Raw genomic sequence first — 20,952 nt, 5'->3', positions numbered from 1 at the left:
TAGTTCTCTGGATTACATTTCCCAGAGTTAAAGGAAATGAAGTGAAGTGAACCTAAAAAAAAAATAGTGAGATACTCACCTGTGGAGAGGGAGGGTTCTGGATCCCATAAAACTCCTTCAGGATCCCTCGGGAGGTTTCAGAAGCACTCGTGTCCTCGATTGTGTCAGAAGACGGGCGGCTCTGTGCTGCACATGCGCAAGAATGCACGGGGGGGGGGGGGGGAGGGGGGCGCGGGGCGCCCATACACATTACAAAGCAGGGATGTAACTACAGGGGGAGCTGCAGAGGAGCCAAGAGCTGTAAGGGGGCTCCAAATACTACTTCACTTCAAGCACGGATGGATAGATCTGAATGGAGGAGGTTTTCCGCTTCCTGAACATGCAACGCTGGCAGCTCATACACGTACAGGAAATGTAGAAAACATGCTTGCTTTACCATCTACTGCATCATGAAATCCTTTGTTTTCCTTGTTCCAGGTCTCTTCCGGGCTGCTGTACCCAGCGGAGCCTCCACCGGTATCTATGAGGCTCTGGAGCTGAGAGATGGAGACAAGTCCAGGTATCTGGGCAAAGGTGAGTGACAGTTATACTGTCCACAGCATTCTCCCTGTTAGGGCTATAACAGTCCAGGTATCAGTTGGGGGCCCAGTGTGTCCCTGTGAGAGCCAGTCCCTGGAGCACTGGAGAAGTTGGTTGCAGAGCGCGCCGCAGGGAAGCTGTGAGGAGAATTTTACTGAACTTCCTGAAACCTCTATTTAGATCATGTAGAGTTACCAAATCCACTGATATCCGTGAGAGAGGGCGCTGTTGCGTGAGGGAGGGAGCTCTTGTGTGAGGGAGGGAGCTCTTGTGTAAGGGAGGGAGCTCTTGTGTGAAGGAAGGAGCTCTTGTGTGAGGGAAGGTGCATTTGTGTGAGGGAGGGAGCTCTTGTGTGAGGGAGGGAGCTCTTGTGTGAGGGAGAGAGCTCTTCTGTGAGGGAGGGCGCTGTTGCGTGAGGGAGGGAGCTCTTGTGTGAGGGAGGGCGCATTTGTGTGAGGGAGGGCGCTGTTGTGTGAGGGAGGGAGCTCTTGTGTGAGGGAGGGCGCTCTTGTGTGAGGGAGCTCTTGTGTTAGGGAGGGCGCATTTGTGTGAGGGAGGGAGCTCTTGTGTGAGGGAGTGAACTCTTGTGTGAGGGAGGGAGCTCTTGTGTGAGGGAAGGAGCGCTTGTGTGAGGGAAGGCGCATTTGTGTGAGGGTGGGAGCTCTTGTGTGAGGGAGGGAGCTCTTGTGTGAGGGAGATAGCTCCTGTGTGAGGGAGGGAGCTCTTGTGTGAGGGAAGGAGCGCTTGTGTGAGGGAAGGAGCGCTTGTGTGAGGGAGGGAGCGCTTGTGTGAGGGAGGGAGCGCTTGTGTGAGGGAGGGAGCTCCTGTGTGAGGGAGGGAGCGCTTGTGTGAGGGAAGGCGCATTTGTGTGAGGGAGGGAGCTCTTGTGTGAGGGAGGGCGCTCTTGTGTGAGGGAGGGAGCTCTTGTGTGAGGGAGAGAGCTCCTGTGTGAGGGAGGGAGCTCTTGTGTGAGGGAAGGAGCGCTTGTGTGAGGGAGGGAGCGCTTGTGTGAGGGAGGGAGCGCTTGTGTGAGGGAGGGAGCGCTTGTGTGAGGGAGGGAGCGCTTGTGTTAGGGAGGGTGCTCTGGCATTAGGGAGGGCGCATTTGTGTGAGGGAGGGCGCATTTGTGTGAGGGAGGGCGCATTTGTGTAAGGGAGGGAGCTCTTTTGTTAGGGAGGGTGCTCTTGCGTGGGGGAGGGCGCTCTTGCGTGGGGGAGGGTGCTCTTACTCAGGTATACCCAGGGGGTCAGGCAGTGGCATCACTATCGCTACAGTATATGAAAAGTGGTGGATACAACCGCTCTGCAAGAGATCTCATATGTACTCAACCAGTACGCTGAATAACCAGCTGCTGAGGCTCCCACATCCAATTGGGTAGTAATCAAATGTCAGAAGTATCCTCAGTGCTGGCTTCACAGAATGTTGCCAGAAGTGGTTCTTTGTGTAGTCACCCTGTGCTCAGCCAACATACAGCACATGCACGGTGACCACCACCCAACACCAAGGAAGATATTGTTTCTTTAAAACTCAATAAGATTTATTCTTCAGAATAATGAAAAACTATTACAGCAGTACTCACATCCCGGGCCCTAATGGCAGACACCATGTAAGGATATCTAGCATATCATGTGCAGACAGTACACACATAAAACTCACGCAGAGTAATAGATGCCCAGGCCATGAATGCAATTCACTTTTTCTCCAGAGTTCTCTCTAAGGTGATATTTTCACACCTTGTCAATAAAACGCCTTTTAAACCAACAACAAGCGAAAAAATACTCAAAATAGTTTAGATAGTACCCTTTCACCTACTTTATGGTACTTTGCAAACTGCAAAGTACTGAAAAGTTATTTTTAAAGCGGTTTCAAACTCTGACAAAATTTTAAACAAAAATGTGTTTTCCTACTTTTTATAACCCATACAATGATCATATTTGCTTTTGTGCACAAGTATTGTTATTCATTTAGATATTATAACTTCCCAAAGTTCAGCTAATTTATTTTTAAAGCTGCTGGTGCATTTTATTTGTAACTGTTGTCATTCTGTTGTAAATGCAGCCAGCAGTGATTTCTGACCTGTGTTTCACCCCAGGACTCATCAGCTGAAGTCCTGCACAGCCAGAGAATGTTTACATAAATGTATCAAGTAAACAATGTGTACACAAGATAAGATTAACAGCAGTTTGGATGCGGGTTCTCCCTGCAGAAGAAAGAGTCAGCCCTGCGATGTAACCCTTTGAATGCTGTTTTACTAAAAAAAAAAAAAACATTGTGTTAGTATATTATATGCTGTAAATAATCTTTTAGAGCAAAGAAGAAATTCTGGGTTATATTCCGCTTTAAAAGAAGTTTAAAAATTATCTCCTAGGAGAAAACTCAGGTGAAAAAGTGAATTGCATATGGGCCCCAGTCTCCAATATACCAATATACCCAACCGGTTTCGGTGCTCCACTGTCATCAGGGGTAACTGGAACTGAGCTGAGGGTTCAAAATATATAGTGTGTGTGCGAGTGTGTGTGGGCGTGTGTGTGTGTGTAGTTGTATATATACTGTAAGTGACAATGCCCTATATATTTTAAGCCCAATTACCCCTGGTGACAGTGGAGCGCGAAACTGCTCGGGAATTGGAGGCTGGGTATCTGTCTATTTCTCTGCATGAGTTTTATGGGTGTACTGCATGCATTGCATGTACACAATACATTTCTGACATTTGATCAGTCAGACTCCTCCACAAGAGGCATGGGGGAGGATGACTACCGGAGACAGGGATGCTGAACCATGTGAGTAAATGGAAAGGGGAGTAAGAAGGTTTTTTTGTTCAGGAACTGCTTATATTTTGGGGACACACTATGTATTCATTCATTCATTCATTTTGTATACAAGGCACAATGCATAACCATGTTTGGTGAACCCTGCTACCTAATTATGCTGTTTAGGGGGACACTCTGCCTTATTTCAGTAGCATAGTCTTTATGTGTGTGTGTATTTATTGATGTATGTATGTGAATACAATTGTAAATGTGCACTATGGGCTCATTCCCTCTGTGTCCCATCTTGTGAGATGTTGGCACAGTGTTGATAGAAAGTGGTCCTGAACTTTGTGTATGTACCAACACGATTCCTCTGTATCGATGGCTGTTCTCGTGGACTTTACTGTTCCTTCTTCCTCCCAGGGGTCCAGCAGGCCGTGGACCACATCAACAAGACCATTGTCCCCGTTCTGCTGGAGAAGGTAAACTATCTGGGGTGGAAGAAACGTGGGCTCCATAAATATTAATAATGGGGGCAGGCATGATGTAGTGATTTTATATAGACACTGTAAAGGTTGGTGTGTAAAAACGACCCCCTACTATGGGCACCTGAGGAGTAGCTCAGTTTCTTTTGAAGTCTCTGGAGCCAGATGACCACGTGGACAGGGATCTGCAACATACTTTCCTCTTCTGTAATCCATGATACTGATGTTGGTGGCTGCTTGAGGTCTATCGGGGATGTGCAAGCAATGAAAGTCTTAAAGGTCTACCAGTCAGCCCTCTCAATACAGGCCCCCTGGTTTTCAATAGGCCTTAGGCAAGTGTCTTAGTTGCCTTGCCCTTAATCTGGTCCTGGGCACCATCGTCTCAGCTACCCCTTCACACGCATACATTTATTAGTAGTGAGGTGAAGAAGAAATTCCCAGACACACCTACCAACTATCTGCCAAACTTGTCTGTTAAGCCCTATTCACACGCTCAACAGCAGGGCCGGGCCGAGGCAGAGGCGAGAGAGGCTCCAGCCTCAGGGCGCAGTGTAGGAGGGGGCGCACTATTCACTCAGCTATCATTCCCCTATTGTGTTTGAAGCAGAGAAAATGGGATACATGGCAGTGACTGCAAGCCAGATAACTAGAGATTAAGGTGTTGGGGTGGGGGGATCCTGGGGAACCTCTTAGTCTAATGGCAACCAGTGTGTGACGACTGGGGTGGAAGAGATGGAGGGGCCTCTTAGTGTAATAGCAATCAGTGTGTGACGGCTGGGGTGGGAGGGATGGGGAGGGGCCTCTTAGTGTAATAGCAATCAGTGTGTGACGGCTGGGGTGGGAGGGATGGGGAGGGGCCTCTTAGTGTAATAGCAATCAGTGTGTGACAGCTGGGGTGGGAGGGATGGGGAGGGGCCTCTTAGTGTAATAGCAATCAGTGTGTGACGGCTGGGGTGGGAGGGATGGGGAGGGGCCTCTTAGTGTAATAGCAATCAGTGTGTGACGGCTGGGGTGGGAGGGATGGAGGAGGGGCCTCTTAGTGTAATAGCAATCAGTGTGTGACGGCTGGGGTGGGAGGGATGGAGGGGCCTCTTAGTGTAATAGCAATCAGTGTGTGACGGCTGGGGTGGGAGGGATGGGGGAGGGGCCTCTTAGTGTAATAGCAATCAGTGTGTGATGGCTGGGGTGGGAGGGATGGGAGGGGCCTCTTAGTCTAATAGCAATCAGTGTGTGACGGCTGGGGTGGGAGGGATGGGGGAGGGGCCTCTTAGTGTAATAGCAATCAGTGTGTGACAGCTGGGGTGGGAGGGATGGGGGAGGGGCCTCTTAGTGTAATAGCAATCAGTGTGTGACGGCTGGGGTGGGAGGGATGAGGGAGGGGCCTCTTAGTGTAATAGCAATCAGTGTGTGACGGCTGGGGTGGTAGGGATGGGGAGGGGCCTCTTAGTGTAATAGCAATCAGTGTGTGACGGCTGGGGTGGGAGGGATGGAGGGGCGCACTTTGGTGTCTCAGCCTTGGGTACTGGATGACCTTGTCCCGGCTCTGCTCCACAGCGGTCTTTTATGCAGCACAATTGTCAAACAGCTTTTGTTGTGAAACAAGTTGAAACAACAACAAAAAAAGTCTTTTGCTATTGTTCAAAGAGCTTATCAGCTGTGTGCACAATAGCAAAACACATTTTTTAGTTGTTTCAACTTATTTCACAACAAAAGTTGTATGGGGCTTAACAAACAAGTTTGGTAGATAGTTGGACAGATAGTTGGTAGGTGTGTATGAACCTTTACGGTATATGTACGGATAATCCACTTACACCAGAAAATAAAAGCCAGCTTACACTCATGAGGTTCATTGTTGGAATGTCTGGCTGAAAAGCATCTGTTATGTTTGACATGCCTGGGTAAGGATGGAAAAAGAGCCTTTTATGTTGATGATAAATGGTGTCGAGGACACAAAACGCAACAAATTGTGGATAAACGCATAGAGGTGGGGTGGACAGCGCTTAATCACCCGATATATTGGTGTGCCTTGCTCCCGCTATCTGCTTGTGTCCAGGGTCTCAGAAGAAGCCCACCACGGGTCTTAAAAGAGACAACGCCCCCCATAAAAGCTGTTCTATTTAATATGCTAAACTTTCTTCTTGTAATCACATGATACCTACACAGACATAAGGCTGATATAAGGATTTCTCTCCTAGAAACTCAGTGTGGTGGAGCAGGAGAAGATCGACAAAGTGATGCTGGAACTTGATGGGACCGAGAATAAATGTGAGTAAAATTCAGGAGGAGAGTGTAAACAAACCAGCAATCAGGAGGTGGGGAGGGGACAGGAGGAGGTGGAGGGAGGAGAGGGGGAGGAGACAGGAGAAGGGGAGGAGACAGGAGGGGGGATGGAGAAGGGGAGGAGACAGGAGAGGGGGGGGGGGCAGGAGAATGGGAGGGGGGGAAGTGGGTTAGGAGAAGGGGAGCGGACAGGACATGGGAATGTGACAGGAGGAGAGGAGGTGACAGGAGGGAGAAGGGAAGGGGACAGTGCGGAAGGAGAAGGGGAGTGGGGGACAGGAGAAGGTGGAGGGAGGAGAGGGGGAGGAGACAGGAGAAGGGGAGGAGACAGGAGGGGGGATGGAGAAGGGGAGGAGACAGGAGGGGGGGCAGGAGAATGGGAGGGGGGAGGTGGGATAGGAGAAGGGGAGCGAACAGGACATGGGAATGTGACAGGAGGAGAGGAGGAGACAGGAGGGAGAAGGGAAGGGGAAAGTGCGTAAGGAGAAGGGGAGTGGGGGACAGGAGAAGGTGGAGGGAGGAGAGGGGGAGGAGACAGGAGAAGGGAAGGGGACAGGTAAAGGGGAGCAGAGAGCAAGGGAACAGGAGAAGAGTAAAGGACAAAAAAGAGGGCAGGATGGTGAGGAGGCTGTGGAGAGATCCACCTATTACAAAAATTCAGATAACACGTTCCCTCTTTTTTGTGCTGACCTCTGCATGACATTTGTGTGCCCATCTAATATTCTTTCTCTCCACAGCAAAGTTTGGTGCTAATGCCATTCTGGGGGTGTCACTGGCCGTCTGCAAGGCCGGAGCTGCTGAGAAGGGTGTCCCTCTGTACCGGCACATTGCTGACCTGGCTGGAAATCCCGACATTATTCTTCCTGTTCCTGTGAGCAACAATATTCATTCTTATTTACCTTCCTGCTTACCATTCTCTTGCCTACATTCTCTCTTACCTTCCATCACCCTTCCCTCCCCTCCATTGCCCAATCGCCCATTTCCTCCCTCCCCTCCATTGTCCATCTCTTCCCTCCACTCCATTGCCTTATCACCAATCTCTTCCCTCCCCTCCCCTCCATTGCCTTATCACCCATTTCTTACCTCCCTTCCATTGCTTTACCACCCATCTCTTTCCTCTCCTCCATTGCTGTACCGCCCATCTCTGCACTTCAGTGTTCTTCTTGTGCCTTCCCTCAGTTTTCTTACCACCACTTACCTTCCTTCCCTTCTCTGATCCCTTCCCTCTCTTCCCATGGATCTTTCCTTTTCCTCACACACCCTCTCTGTACTTCCTGCCCTCGTTTACACAAATGATTGTCTCCTACCAGGCATTTAACGTCATTAACGGAGGTTCCCACGCTGGGAACAAGTTGGCCATGCAAGAGTTCATGATTCTTCCAGTCGGAGCCTCCACTTTCCGAGAGGCCATGAGGATTGGAGCAGAGGTCTACCACAACCTGAAGAACGTCATCAAGGCCAAGTATGGAAAGGATGCCACCAATGTTGGAGATGAAGGTGGCTTTGCTCCCAATATTCTGGAGAACAATGAAGGTAAGACAAGTCAGAAACCCTACAAAGAAAGAACACCGGTTCTCTGTCTTTCCTGACCACATACCTGGGTCTTCTCAAGAGATCTCTGTTTTACATGACTTATTATTTCAGCCTCCCTTGAAACTTGTCATTCGTTATCTCTCAGTCACCAGCAACAAATGGGTTTTGTTGGTCTCTGAGTTGCTTTAAGTTAGAAAAGTTCATAAAGATATATCAAATTCATGACTATCAACAGCTTTATAGAAATGGGTTGATTCTGCTGTAATTCACCATCTGTTGTCATTGTATAATTTTCAGCAAATCTATTGCAGTAAGATACACCAGGTCCCTTCTCAGAGACATGATACATGCTTCAGGCTTTAAAGCTCACAATTAGGGGTGCTAAGAGGAATCACAGGGTCTCAGGGCCAACACAATGCTTTCAAGTACTTCAGAAGCATCTGGATCATCACATGTACGTTACACCCCAGTCTTAACTTTCCTGACTTGGAAACAACACCAAACCCTACTGGCATTGAGACCTACAAATGCTGCTACTAAGGCTCACCCGTACAGCCACTAAGACTCACCCCTGCTGCGGCTTAGACTCAACTCTGCTGTTACTAAGACCCACCCCCGCTGCCACTAAGACCCACCCCCGCTGCCACTGATTCCCACCCTTCCTGCCACTAAGACCCACCCCTCCTGTTGCTAAGACTCACCTCTGCTGCCACTAAGATCCACCACTTATGCCACTGAAACGATTGTCTGCTGCCTCTAAGACTCCCCTCTGCTGCTGCCACTAAGTCTCACCTCTGCTGCCGCTACGACCTACCCCTGCTGTCTCTAAGACCGACCCCTCCTGCTACTAAGACTCACCTCTGCTGCTACTAAGACCCACCCCTGCTGTCTCTAAGACCGACCCCTCCTGCTACTAAGACTCACCTCTGCTGCTACTAAGACCCACCCCTGCTGTCTCTAAGACCGACCCCTCCTGCTACAAAGACTCATCTCTGCTGCTACTAAGACCCACCCCTCATGCCACTAAGACCTACCCCTGCTGCCACTAAGACCCACTTCTGCTGCCACTACGACCCACCCCCACTGCCGCTAAGACTAACCTCTGCTACTACTAAGACCCTCCTCTCCTGCCGCTAAGACTCACCTCTGCTGCCACTAAGGCTCACCTCTGCTGCCACTAAGACTCACCTCTGCTACTACTAAGACCCACCCCTCCTGCCACTACGACCCACCCCTGCTGCCACTACGACCCACCCCTGCTGCTGCTAAGACCCACCCCTGCTGCAGCTAAGACTCACCTCTGCTACTACTAAGACCCACCCCTCCTGCCACTAAGACCCACCTCTGTGGCCACTAAGACCCACCCCTGCTGCCACTAAGACCCACCTCTGTGGCCACTAAGACCCAGCTCTACAGGCACAACGCCAGCTCCTGCTATCAATAGTACACCCTCAGCGTCAGTCAAATATTCATAATACAAATGCACTTCATGTTCTCAGCATGCCTCAGACAGTCATAAGCACATGGGTAACCTCTATTTCATGAACTCGGTTGTGGGCTGCACTGGTGTGTTCTAAAATATTGCACAACCGAAGGATCGCTGAAGGGATAGGAACATGGAGGCCGCCATTCTTGACTTGCTGTTATATATGCTGCTGCCTGGCTATCGTACTGATCCTCTGCTTCTAAGACTTTCTGAATCCCTATCCCAGAATCAGTATGCAGATCAGGAGACTCCACTGGCTGCGTTCCCGCCCCGGTGTGTCACTGCCGCTTCCATGGTCACCATGACAACCAGTTAACTAGTTATTTGTTAACAGGCATAACAAGATGGCAGCTGCCATACTCCTCCTGACATTTCCGGACATCCTCAGTACTCCTTCAAACATACACAAATCTGTTATTCAACTGATGAATACTGGATATATATGACACATAGCACTGTATATATTCTATATACCATTGGAATGTTGTGTGCTAATTCTGCTGTCCCCTCAGCCCTGGAACTCCTGAAAGCCGCCATAGAGAAGGCAGGTTACCCCGACAAGATCGTCATCGGAATGGACGTTGCTGCCTCAGAATTCTACCGCAAAGGAAAATACGACCTGGACTTCAAGTCCCCCGACGACCCAAATCGCTACATCTCCGGAGAGGAGCTCGGCAACCTCTACAAGTCCTTCATCAAGAATTACCCAGGTCAGAAGGAGCCCAGCCCATTCTGCAGAGCAAGTCTGCCCCTCCTCCTGCAGGGTGACACAGACAGAAGGGAGCTCACAGTCTTCCCCTCCTCCTGCAGGGTGACACAGACAGACGGGAGCTGCCAGTCTGCCCCTCCCCCTGCAGGGTGACACAGACAGAAGGGAGCTGCCAGTCTGCCCCTCCTCCTGCATGGTGACACAGACAGAAGGGAGCTGCCAGTGTGCCCCTTCTCCTGCAGGGTGACACAGACAGAATGAAGCTCCCAGTCTGCCCCTCCTCCTGCAGGGTGACACAGACAGAAGGGAGCTGCCAGTCTGCCCCTCCTCCTGCAGGGTGCCAGACAGAAGGGAGCTGCCAGTCTGCCCCTCCTCCTGCAGGGTGACATAGACAGAATGAAGCTCACAGTCTGCCCCTCCTCCTGCAGGGTGACAGACAGAAGGGAGCTCCCAGTCTGCCCCTCCTCCTGCAGGGTGACACAGACAGAAGGGAGCTACCAGTCTGCCCCTCCTCCTGCAGGGTGACACAGACAGAAGGGAGATGCCGTTCTGCCCCTCCTCCTGCAGGGTGACACAGACAGAAGGGAGCTGCCAGTCTACCCCTCCTCCTGCAGGGTGACACAGACAGAATGAAGCTCCCAGTCTGCCTCTCCCCCTGCAGGGTGACACAGACAGAAGGGAGCTACCAGTCTGCCACTCCTCCTGCAGGGTGACACAGACAGAAGGGAGCTGCCAGCCTGCCCCTCCCCCTGCAGGGTGACACAGACAGAAGGGAGCTCCCAGTCTGCCTCTCCTCCTGCAGGGTGTCAGACAGAAGGGAGCTGCCAGTCTGCCCCTTCTCCTGCAGGGTGCCAGACAGAAGGGAGCTGCCAGTCTGCCCCTCCTCCTGCAGGATGACATAGACAGAAGGGAGCTCACAGTCTGCCCCTCCTCCTGCAGGGTGACACAGACAGAATGAAGCTCCCAGTCTGCCCCTCCTCCTGCAGGGTGACACAGACAGAAGGGAACTCCCAGTCTGCCCCTCCTCCTGCAGGGTGCCAGACAGAAGGGAGCTGCCAGTCTGCCCCTCCTCCTGCAGGGTGCCAGACAGAAGGGAGCTGCCAGTCTGCCCCTCCTCCTGCAGGGTGACATAGACAGAATGAAGCTCACAGTCTGCCCCTCCTCCTGCAGGGTGACAGACAGAAGGGAGCTCCCAGTCTGCCCCTCCTCCTGCAGGGTGACACGGACAGAAGGGAGATGCCGGTCTGCCCCTCCTCCTGCAGGGTGACACAGACAGAAGGGAGCTGCCAGTCTACCCCTCCTCCTGCAGGGTGACACAGACAGAATGAAGCTCCCAGTCTGCCTCTCCCCCTGCAGGGTGACACAGACAGAAGGGAGCTGCCAGTCTGCCCCTCCTCCTGCAGGGTGACACAGACAGAAGGGAGTTGCCAGTCTGCCCCTCCCCCTGCAGGGTGACACAGACAGAAGGGAGATGCCGGTCTGCCCCTCCTCCTGCAGGGTGACACAGACAGAAGGGAGCTGCCAGTCTACCCCTCCTCCTGCAGGGTGACACAGACAGAATGAAGCTCCCAGTCTGCCTCTCCCCCTGCAGGGTGACACAGACAGAAGGGAGCTGCCAGTCTGCCCCTCCTCCTGCAGGGTGACACAGACAGAAGGGAGTTGCCAGTCTGCCCCTCCTCCTGCAGGGTGACACAGACAGAAGGGAGCTGCCAGTCTGCCCCTCCTCCTGCAGGGTGACACAGAAAGAAGGGAGCTGCCAGTCTGCCCCTCCTCCTGCAGGGTGACACAGACAGAAGGGTGCTGCTAGTCTGCCCCTCCTCCTGCAGGGTGACACAGACAGAAGGGAGCTCTCACTTTGCCCTCCTCCTGCAGGGTGACCTAGACAGAAGGGAGCTGCCAGTTTAAATTGATATGTCTCTTATTTTTGAAGTGTTAATATAAAGAAATATTAACTAGGATAGAAAGGACCAGTGTGGTTTGAATTATAAAACCACATATTTTTCTTATGAAATCTTTATACGTGTGACTAGGAGTGTGCCAGGGGCGTGATTAGGGGTGTTGAAGGGGCCTGGCTTAAGTGTCCCTCTTATCTTAAAAAGTTGGGAGGTATAAAACTATGTTGTTTTTGGTTGTTTTCAGTGTGCTTTAACACTTTATATAATACTGCAACATTTAACAACAAAAAGCAGTATATTTTGCACATGAAGACCACTTTGTTTGTATCTCTGAAACATTTTAATTTGAAATGTTTGTAAGGAGGGGACTGTACAGCAAAGTCGGGGCAAAAGGCAGCATAGAAAAGAACAAGGCAGACTTTCAGGTAAAGAAGACTTGGCAGTTAGCACAGACTGGCTTAAAGGGGCACTATGGTGGAAATTATGCTGTTCCTTTATCCCCACATCATTTATTTAATATGGACAGCATATATTTCACTATAGACCTTGTGTTAAATAAATAGCTTCTAACACAGCTCTACTCCCCTACTCAACTGAGCTGCGTCACTACATCAGCTCTTGTGATGGAATTCTCTCTGCTAAACTGCTAGCAGTAGGGGAGTAAGGTGGTGTTATGAGCTATTTTTTTAACACAAGGTCTATGGTGAAATGTATGCTGTCCAAATTAAATAACTGATGTGAGGATTATGTAACAGCATAATTTTTGCCAGAGTTCCCCTTTAAATCCAAAACATGAACACTTCCAGAGGTAACAACTACAGGTGGAACATAATCAATCGGTGTCAACTGCAGGGAGACACCTGCTGTTGGACACTGGAACTGCAGCACAATACTGAGAAACAGTGGCACCAACAGGTCAAGACAAAGAGCCAAAGGTTCTGCAGGGTGATGCATTCTTCTCTTTTCCCCACAGTGCTCTCCATTGAGGACCCCTTTGACCAGGATGACTGGGAGAACTGGAAGAAATTCCTCACAGGTGTTGACATCCAGATAGTTGGTGACGATCTGACAGTGACAAACCCAAAGAGGATCCAGAAGGCCGTAGAGGAGAAAGCCTGCAACTGCCTCCTGCTGAAAGTTAACCAAATCGGATCAGTCACAGAGTCCATCCAGGCGTAAGTGTCCAGCTGCATCTCTGTACCGGCCAAACATGGGACATGGTTCAGAGATAGCACAGAGTCCATCCAGGCGTGAGTGTCCAGCTGTGTCTCTGTACCGGCTAAACATGGGACGTGGTTCAGAGATAGCACAGAGTCCATCCAGGCGTGAGTGTCTAGCTGCATTTCTGTACCGGCCAAACATGGGACATGGTTCAGAGATAGCACAGAGTCCATCCAGGCGTGAGTGTCCAGCTGTGTCTCTGTACCGGCCAAACATGACATGGTTCAGAGATATCACAGAGTCCATCCAGGTGTGAGTGTCCAGCTGCATCTCTGTACCGGCCAAACATGGGACATGGTTCAGAGATAGTGCAGAGTCCATCCAAGTGTGAGTGTCCAGCTGTGTCTCTGTACCGGCCAAACATGGGACATGGTTCAGAGATAGCACAGAGTCCATCCAGGTGTAAGTGTCCAGCTGTGTCTCTGTACCGGCCAAACATGGGACACGGTTCAGAGATAGTACAGAGTCCATCCAGGCGTGAGTGTCCAGCTGTGTCTCTGTACCGGCCAAACATGGGACATGGTTCAGAGATAGCACAGAGTCCATCCAGGTGTGAGTGTCCAGTTGTGTCTCTGTACCGGCCAAACATGGGACACGGTTCAGAGATAGCACAGAGTCCATCCAGGTGTGAGTGTCCAGTTGTGTCTCTGTACCGGCCAAACATGGGACACGGTTCAGAGATAGCAGAGAGTCCATCCAGGCGTGAGTGTCCAGCTATGTCTCTGTACCGGCCAAACATGGGACATGGTTCAGAGATAGTACAGAGTCCATCCAGGCGTGAGTGTCCAGCTGTGTCTCTGTACCGGCCAAACATCGGACACGGTCCTGAGATAGCACATTCCAACCGAGGATATAATAGTCAGGAACATGGCAGATTTGTACATTTTACCACCCAAGCCCCACTGTCAGAAACCCACCTCCCCCGTTCCTGTTCTCCCCGTCCTGTAATGTCCTTTACTGCCACGGACTGGGTCTGTGACCGCTGCCATTTACATGTTTGGCAATTTAACTGCCTGAGTGTGTCAGCCGCTGCCCGTCCCCTTGCTTCCTGGTGCCCTAGGCCATGGCCATTGTGGCCTTGCCTCAGATCCGGTCATGGTTAGGAAAGCGTGCAAGTACCTAGTTTATAGTTAGGAAAGCAGCAGATCCATCCTTGTCCCACCAAACCACCAAAGAGAGGGAATAAGGAACAGCATGATAGACGTAGCCGAGGAGGAAGGATACAGTGGCCTTCTGTGACCCCATTACAATATGGAACTCCCTATTGGGTCAACCAATCCATTAAGTAGGGATTGCCCTGTCTAGGAGAAGTCATGGAGAAACATATGATCAGCAGATAGCTTTGTAAGGTCCTGATTTGCTGGGATGACTTCCTGATTTAACACACGATCATGACCAGCAAATCAGAGCCTTACAAATCTATCAGCTGATCAAACTGATCACATGATTGTCCATGAGTTCTAAGCAGGACCATCCCTACATAAGTAAGAAGACCTTTCAAAGAGACATTTCATGTCCAGCTACACCCAACACGGAGCAAAGCAAATTCTGACAGCGGTCATGTTCCTCATGAATTAGAGGTGGGACGACAAATCTGTCGAATCCGCAAATCCCTGGAATCCAGAGAAAGATTTGTAAATTCAAATCCCGACTTCATTTCTGCGATTCAAATCTGACGAATCCCGACGTTACGTCCCCACGCCTCCTCCACTCCTCCTCTCCCCCCCATCCACCTCTGCTCCTCCCTGCATAGATACATGTAGCGGCAGCACCAGCTGACCTCATCCAGAGGCGATCAGAGATGTCTCCTTTCTCTCACTGCTTCTATAGTACCGGCTTCTGCTGATGATGCGATCAGCAGAAGCCGGAACTAGGTGAGCCATGAGGGAGAGGAGACGTCTCTGATCTCTTGTCCTGAACTGTGCTGGATGACATGCTTCATAGGTGTGTACCAGGCTTAAAGAGGAACTGTAGAGAAGATAATGTAATTAATAAAATTTATTTTTTTAATTTTCTTACTGTATTCATTTAAAAATTATTTAGTCAGTGTTTGCCCATTGCAAAATCTTTCCTCACCCTGACCTACATTCTGGAAATTTTCAAAGGTGGCCACATCTTTAGTCCTGTCAGGCGTAGTGCTGCAGAATGTTTGTTTACTGAGGGTTCCAAAGCGAGTTCAAAATAAATGTAGTCTCCTAAAATGCTCTAGGAGGAGGATTTTGCATAGCTAAACAGCCTAGGCTAAGCACCCACAGGGCTACATTCTAATATACAGCTTATATAGATATAGGAAGTGTTTATAATGCTGAAACCAGGATAATTACAGTAAAAGGAGGTATCTTGAATAATTTGCTGCAATCTTCTATATGTCACTACAGGGCCTCCTTAAGTCTCCCAGTGTCAGGAGGAAGTCCTTAAAGGATACCACAACTGACATGGGGCATAATGAGATAGACATGGGTATGTACAGTGCCTAGCACACAAATAACTATGCTGTGTTCCTTTTTTTCTTTCTCTGCCTGAAAGAGGTAAATATCAGGTATGTAAGTGGCTGACTCAGTCCTGACTCAGACAGGAAGTGACTACAGTGTGACCTTCACTGATAAGAATTTCCCCCTTATTTATCTCTTTCTTGCTCTCAGAAGCCATTTTCTTCTAGGAAAGTGTTTTATAGTTGGAATTTCTTATCAGTGAAGGTCACACTGTAGTCACTTCCTGTCTGAGTCAGGACTGAGTCAGCCACTTACATACCTGATATTTACCTCTTTCAGGCAGAGAAAGAAAAAAAGGAACACAGCATAGTTATTTGTGTGCTTGGCGCTGTACATACCCATGTCTATCTCATTATGCCACATGTCAGTTGTGGTATCCTTTAACCATTGACCTTTCATCCTTCCTATTGTTTCATTAATGTGATGGAAGGTTTCACTGAGCCTAGAGGGAGTTCAGGGGTGCAATTAATGCTAATATGCCAAGTTCTTATTGCCTTACTTATATCTCATCTAACACAAACATAAAGAAACAGCTCGGATCTAGATCAGCTGTTCTAGATCTAGATTGTGGCCCGGTGACCGTTTCACATCGACAAGCTCTTCCTCAAGTAGTTCTGATCCAACAGATGAACTGCTAGAGTGAGGAGGAAACGGCCTCACCCAACACTACTGATGGAACAGCAGAGCTTTGAGGGGTGGGCTCTGCTTTTTACATCAGTAGTGTTGGGTGAGGCCGTTTCCTCCTCACTCTAGCAGTTCATCTGTTGGATCAGAACTACTTGAGGAAGAGCTTGTCGATGTGAAACGGTCGTCGGGCCACAATTTGCATGTTTGTAATACAGCAGGATTGGGGAACTCTTCCAATGCTCAGGTCTGGCCTTTATTGTTTATCCAGGCAAAGCCACACATGATGCAGCCATCGGGGTATCCAGTGTCTCGTCCACCCATAATGTGTACATTGTCTGTGCAGGTGCAAGCTGGCCCAATCCAATGGCTGGGGAGTGATGGTCAGTCACCGCTCCGGGGAGACAGAAGATACCTTTATCGCCGACCTGGTGGTCGGACTGTGTACAGGACAGGTGAGTGTCTGATAGGCTGCTACTAGCACTGGGGCAATGACCACCAGCAACACTGTCTGCATGGGTTCCTCCCATTAGAGATGGAAAGTGTGTGGCTGTGGACATTAGAGTGTAAGCCCCTCTGGTGCAGAGACTGATGGGAATGGATCAGTGATCTCTATACAGCGCTGTGGAATATGTCAAAGCTATATAAATGTATAATAATAATAGTGTGTGACTGTGGTGAGGGCATTAGAGTGTAAGCTCCTCTGGTGCAGAGACTGATGGGAATGGATCAGTGATCTTTGTACAGCGCTGCGGAATATGTCAAAGCTATATAAATGTATAATAATAATAATAGTGTGTGACTGTGGTGAGGGCATTAGAGTGTAAGCTCCTCTGGTGCAGAGACTGATGGGAATGGATCAGTGATCTTTGTACAGCGCTGCGGATTATGTCAAAGCTATATAAATGTATAATAATAATAATAGTGTGTGACTGTGGTGAGGGCATTAGAGTGTAAGCTCCTCTGGTGCAGAGACTGATGGGAATGGATCAGTGATCTTTGTACAGCGCTGCGGATTATGTCAAAGCTATATAAATGTATAATAATAATAGTGTGTGACTGTGGTGAGGGCATTAGAGTGTAAGCTCCTCTGGTGCAGAGACTGATGGGAATGGATCAGTGATCTCTGTACAGCGCTGTGGTATATGTCAGAGCTATACAAATGTATAATAATAATAGTGTGTGACTGTGGTGAGGACATTAGAGTGTAAGCTCCTCTGGTGCAGAGGCTGATGGGTATGGATCACTGATCTCTGTACAGCGCTGTGGAATATGTCAGAGCTATATAAATGTATAATAATAATAGTGTGTGACTGTGGTGAGGACAGAGTGTAAGCTCCTCTGGTGCAGAGACTGATGGGAATGGATCAATGATATCTGAACAACGTTGTAGAATATAAAATTATAAGGTGATTGAGCACCATGAAGCATCTACATAAAATTTAGGTAAATAAAGAATGTAAGTATTGTATTTGACTGTTTTTGGTGTCCTTCACAGATTAAAACTGGCGCCCCCTGCAGGTCAGAGAGATTGTCCAAATACAACCAGCTGATGAGGTAAGTAATGGCACTAGGTACAGACAATATACATTGCATGGCTAGTGGTATGTAGAAAAGCCTTTCACTCAACTGGTTAAGCCGGGGGTCTCAAACTCGTGGCCCGCGGGCCATTTGCGGCCCTCGATACAATATTTTGTGGCCCTCGCCGGCAAAAGCTTCCTTATAGTTGGCTTCAGTGCTCCCAAGTAATCCGCTGCATCCCCGCCGCTAAACGAGGGCTGCAGAGCCCCCAAATCGCCTGGGGGGCAATCCACCGGCATGTCCTGGAAGGGGCCGAGCTTTCACCTTCCGCTCTGCCCCTCCTGACGTCAATCGCCGCACGGATCGCCTCCTCTCCCCGCCCCTCTCTGTGAAGGAAGAGTGAGAGGGGCGGGCAGAGGCAGCGATACGCCGCGATTGTGAAATTCCTTATGTGGCCCAGCCTCATCCTGAATTTGCCTCCTGCGGCCCCCAGGTAAATTGAGTTTGAGACCCCTGGGTTAAGCTGTATCAGCTGATAGAACTACCGAGAGGTGCATTATAGGAAACGTACAGCCATGCCATCTCCTTAAGGTGGCCACTAACTGTCCAATTTCTAGCGAAAAATCGTTTGAGCGATCAGAAATTCTGATCGGACGAAAAATCGTTCACTACACCATCAACTAACCAATCTTTGCTTCCTATCTATCACGACCACCAAGAAAATCCAAATTTTCATTCGACGAAAATTCAGTCGGGCGACATTTTTTTCACTCGTTCATAATCGATTGTGTCCACCAATGGAGATTATTTACAACCAATCTGATCAGAATTTCTGATCGCTCAAACGATTTTTCGCTAGAAATTGGACCATTAGTGGCCAGCTTTAGACAGACATCTGCGGTGGGAGGAGCTGGACTGAGCAGCTCAGTGATGTCATAGTTTTTGTCCTGCTAGACCCGCCCCGGTTATTGTGCAGCAGATAGAAACCTCAACCAGGAAGCAGTAGCTGCACAACCTCACAGGACAGCGAGCCGAGCGCCGATGTGCGTCACGGATCAATCCATCTGTCTTCTGACTCATCGCTCACCGATTTCAGCGCTAAAGATCCTCAATGTGATGACAATGATTCTGGCTTGCATGCAAGTTTAATACAAATTGTATATGTCTTCAACAGTTTGGATTTGTTCAGTGACACGCAGCATAGAATTGGCATTAAGTTTGCATGCCAGATGAAATTATTAGGATTGAATGGACCCCCATGATAAATCCCTCCTCAATCGGAGATCATCTAGTGGGTGATCAATTTTCTACCATGTAGCCGACTCGATCTAAACTGGATTGTATAGAGCAATGCAACCAGGCCTGGATTTACATCACAGGAGCCTATAGGCACAGATGTCCTGGCACCCTAGACTCCGCCCTCCATGAGCCTACAAATCCCTCCGAACTGCGTACAAGAGGATTCACCGCCAGGAGCCTTGGGCGCAGTATACAGCCAGTATGGCTTATGCTGCTGCTGCTGCACAAGCTCCTGGCTACGTTAATTACTATTCCCCCTCCAGGTCCATGTGGATAGTGGGGAATTAAATCATTTTGCTTGCAGCTATTGCTGGAGGCCGAAACACAGTGTTTAAAAAGTAACTTCAGCTCTGACGGCGCTGAATTTACTCACTATGCGCCGCTATAGCTGTAATTCATATTACGGCCTATGGTGGCGCCGGCTGCGCCAGAGTCTCCTGCGCTGGATTGCAAGTGTTCGCCGCCCTCCGACCCACCAACCTGCAGCGCACGTGTGCCGAATGGCCCAGCTGTCACTTCTCCCACACTTCCCTTGCCTGTCATAGGTCGCTACAAGTGTCCCTTGGAATTAGGTGGAAAGAAGTGCCCTCAATATTAAGTAGGTAGACATGCGCCAAAGTATTAGTTTGCTAGAGGAACCTCAGTATTAAGTAGCCAGAGGTCCCCCCGACTGAAGGGAGATCTGGTCAGTGGAATGCAGAGTGCTGGGTGAGTAACCTCTACTGAAGAGAATTCCACTTCTTCTGGAATAAAAATTTCCTCTTTCCTTCGAATTCATGCTCATCAATTGATCTGAACCACGCGTCACTTTATCTAGGTTAGCGGATGCTGGGAGAACATTGCCTGCCTTCAGGCATAGTGCCACCTGTAAAGCTTGTTGGTGGGGCCTGCACAGAGCTCAGACCCAATTCCCAAAGAAAACTTTTTAGATAAATTGTAATGGCCAATAACACTAAACCCAGCAAAATGACTAATGACTACCAGAAACCAACAAGCCTCATACTGCCACCCACATACTGTCTCCTCATACTGCCAGGCATATACCGTACCGTCATAATGCCACCCATGTAATGTGTACTGTGATTTGCCTGAAGTGTTTGATGAGGTCACCTGATGATGATGATCTTGTGTCCTGCAGGATTGAGGAGGAACTGGGAGACCAAGCCAAGTTTGCTGGAAGAAACTTCAGAAACCCCAGAGCCAAGTAAAAAGAGAACGTTCCATACCCAGAATCCTTTACACTTCCATCCCCTTTCCCTTCCCACAATCCTCCTCACTCAACTAACGCTCCATGCGACCTGCTGTCTGCAGCCTGTGGATACTCTGGATGAATTCTGTGGAATAGTGACAGATCGGTGGGATAACATGGACAGTAAAGAGAATTTCTTACATCTGTGGCACGATTGGTCTACCAGAGTTGACAGCCCACAAATCCCATTGGTGGACACAACCCGCCCCTCCCCCAGCAGATTCTCCATGACGTAACAGAAACCGCTGGGGGCTCCATTGGGTGGTGTCCTCAGGCATGCCGGCCATTTTCCAAGTAACATTCAAATAAAGATGAAACCAGAAAGAATCAAGTGTGTGAGTTTTATTACACCACAGACAGAGGGCGCTGTTTATGGCCCTGTAACACTAACTCCAGTTTACACATTATTTTCTAATGCCCCCATTAATTCATTCACAGATTTTTATTTGTATTTAGAAGGACTGCACTTGAAATTAATCATGTGTTAAAACCATTTTGTAAAATAATGAAAACGTCATATAGTAAGATAAATACAGTGTCAATTCATAAATCCTGGGTGACAGAGAGCTCCTCGCCCTTTCGTCACATGGCCTTGTGAGGTGGGAATCGCAGTGTCAGCTGAAGCCACGCCTCTCTGCTGACTCCCATGTCAGTAAGGCCCCTTTCCCACGGGCAGCTGATAAGCGGTGAACTCACTGCCTGTCAGCTGCTCTCCTGCACGAGGTGGGCACCTGTTAGCATCCAGTACCAGCGCTGTACAACTCCCCCTCCCCAAAGTACTCCATGTGGAATCTCAAGAGGTATTACAGTAAAATCCTGTTCTAGTAAA

General features: G+C 49.3%; 1 protein-coding gene across 2 annotated transcripts in view; it reads left to right on the top strand.

Moving 5' to 3' along the window:
• ENO3 (enolase 3) overlaps positions 1–20,450 on the top strand; it is a 118,364-nt gene extending 97,914 nt beyond the window's left edge. For both annotated transcript variants that reach the window (XM_068273898.1, XM_068273897.1), the window contains exons 3-12: positions 478–573; positions 3,753–3,811; positions 6,010–6,079; positions 6,832–6,965; positions 7,405–7,627; positions 9,626–9,823; positions 12,691–12,892; positions 16,401–16,509; positions 17,553–17,611; positions 20,013–20,450. In XM_068273898.1, the coding sequence (XP_068129999.1) occupies positions 478–573; positions 3,753–3,811; positions 6,010–6,079; positions 6,832–6,965; positions 7,405–7,627; positions 9,626–9,823; positions 12,691–12,892; positions 16,401–16,509; positions 17,553–17,611; positions 20,013–20,082 (1,220 nt within the window). In that variant the 3' untranslated portion in view covers positions 20,083–20,450. The remainder of the gene's footprint in view (positions 1–477; positions 574–3,752; positions 3,812–6,009; positions 6,080–6,831; positions 6,966–7,404; positions 7,628–9,625; positions 9,824–12,690; positions 12,893–16,400; positions 16,510–17,552; positions 17,612–20,012) is intronic.
• The last annotated feature ends 502 nt before the right edge of the window (positions 20,451–20,952 follow it).

The sequence above is a fragment of the Hyperolius riggenbachi genome, chromosome 3 (assembly GCF_040937935.1).
Source record: "Hyperolius riggenbachi isolate aHypRig1 chromosome 3, aHypRig1.pri, whole genome shotgun sequence".
In the NCBI taxonomy this organism is placed as follows: domain Eukaryota; kingdom Metazoa; phylum Chordata; class Amphibia; order Anura; family Hyperoliidae; genus Hyperolius; species Hyperolius riggenbachi.
The sequence above is the reverse complement of the archived record's forward strand: the minus strand, read 5'-3'. Positions and strand labels throughout refer to the sequence as shown.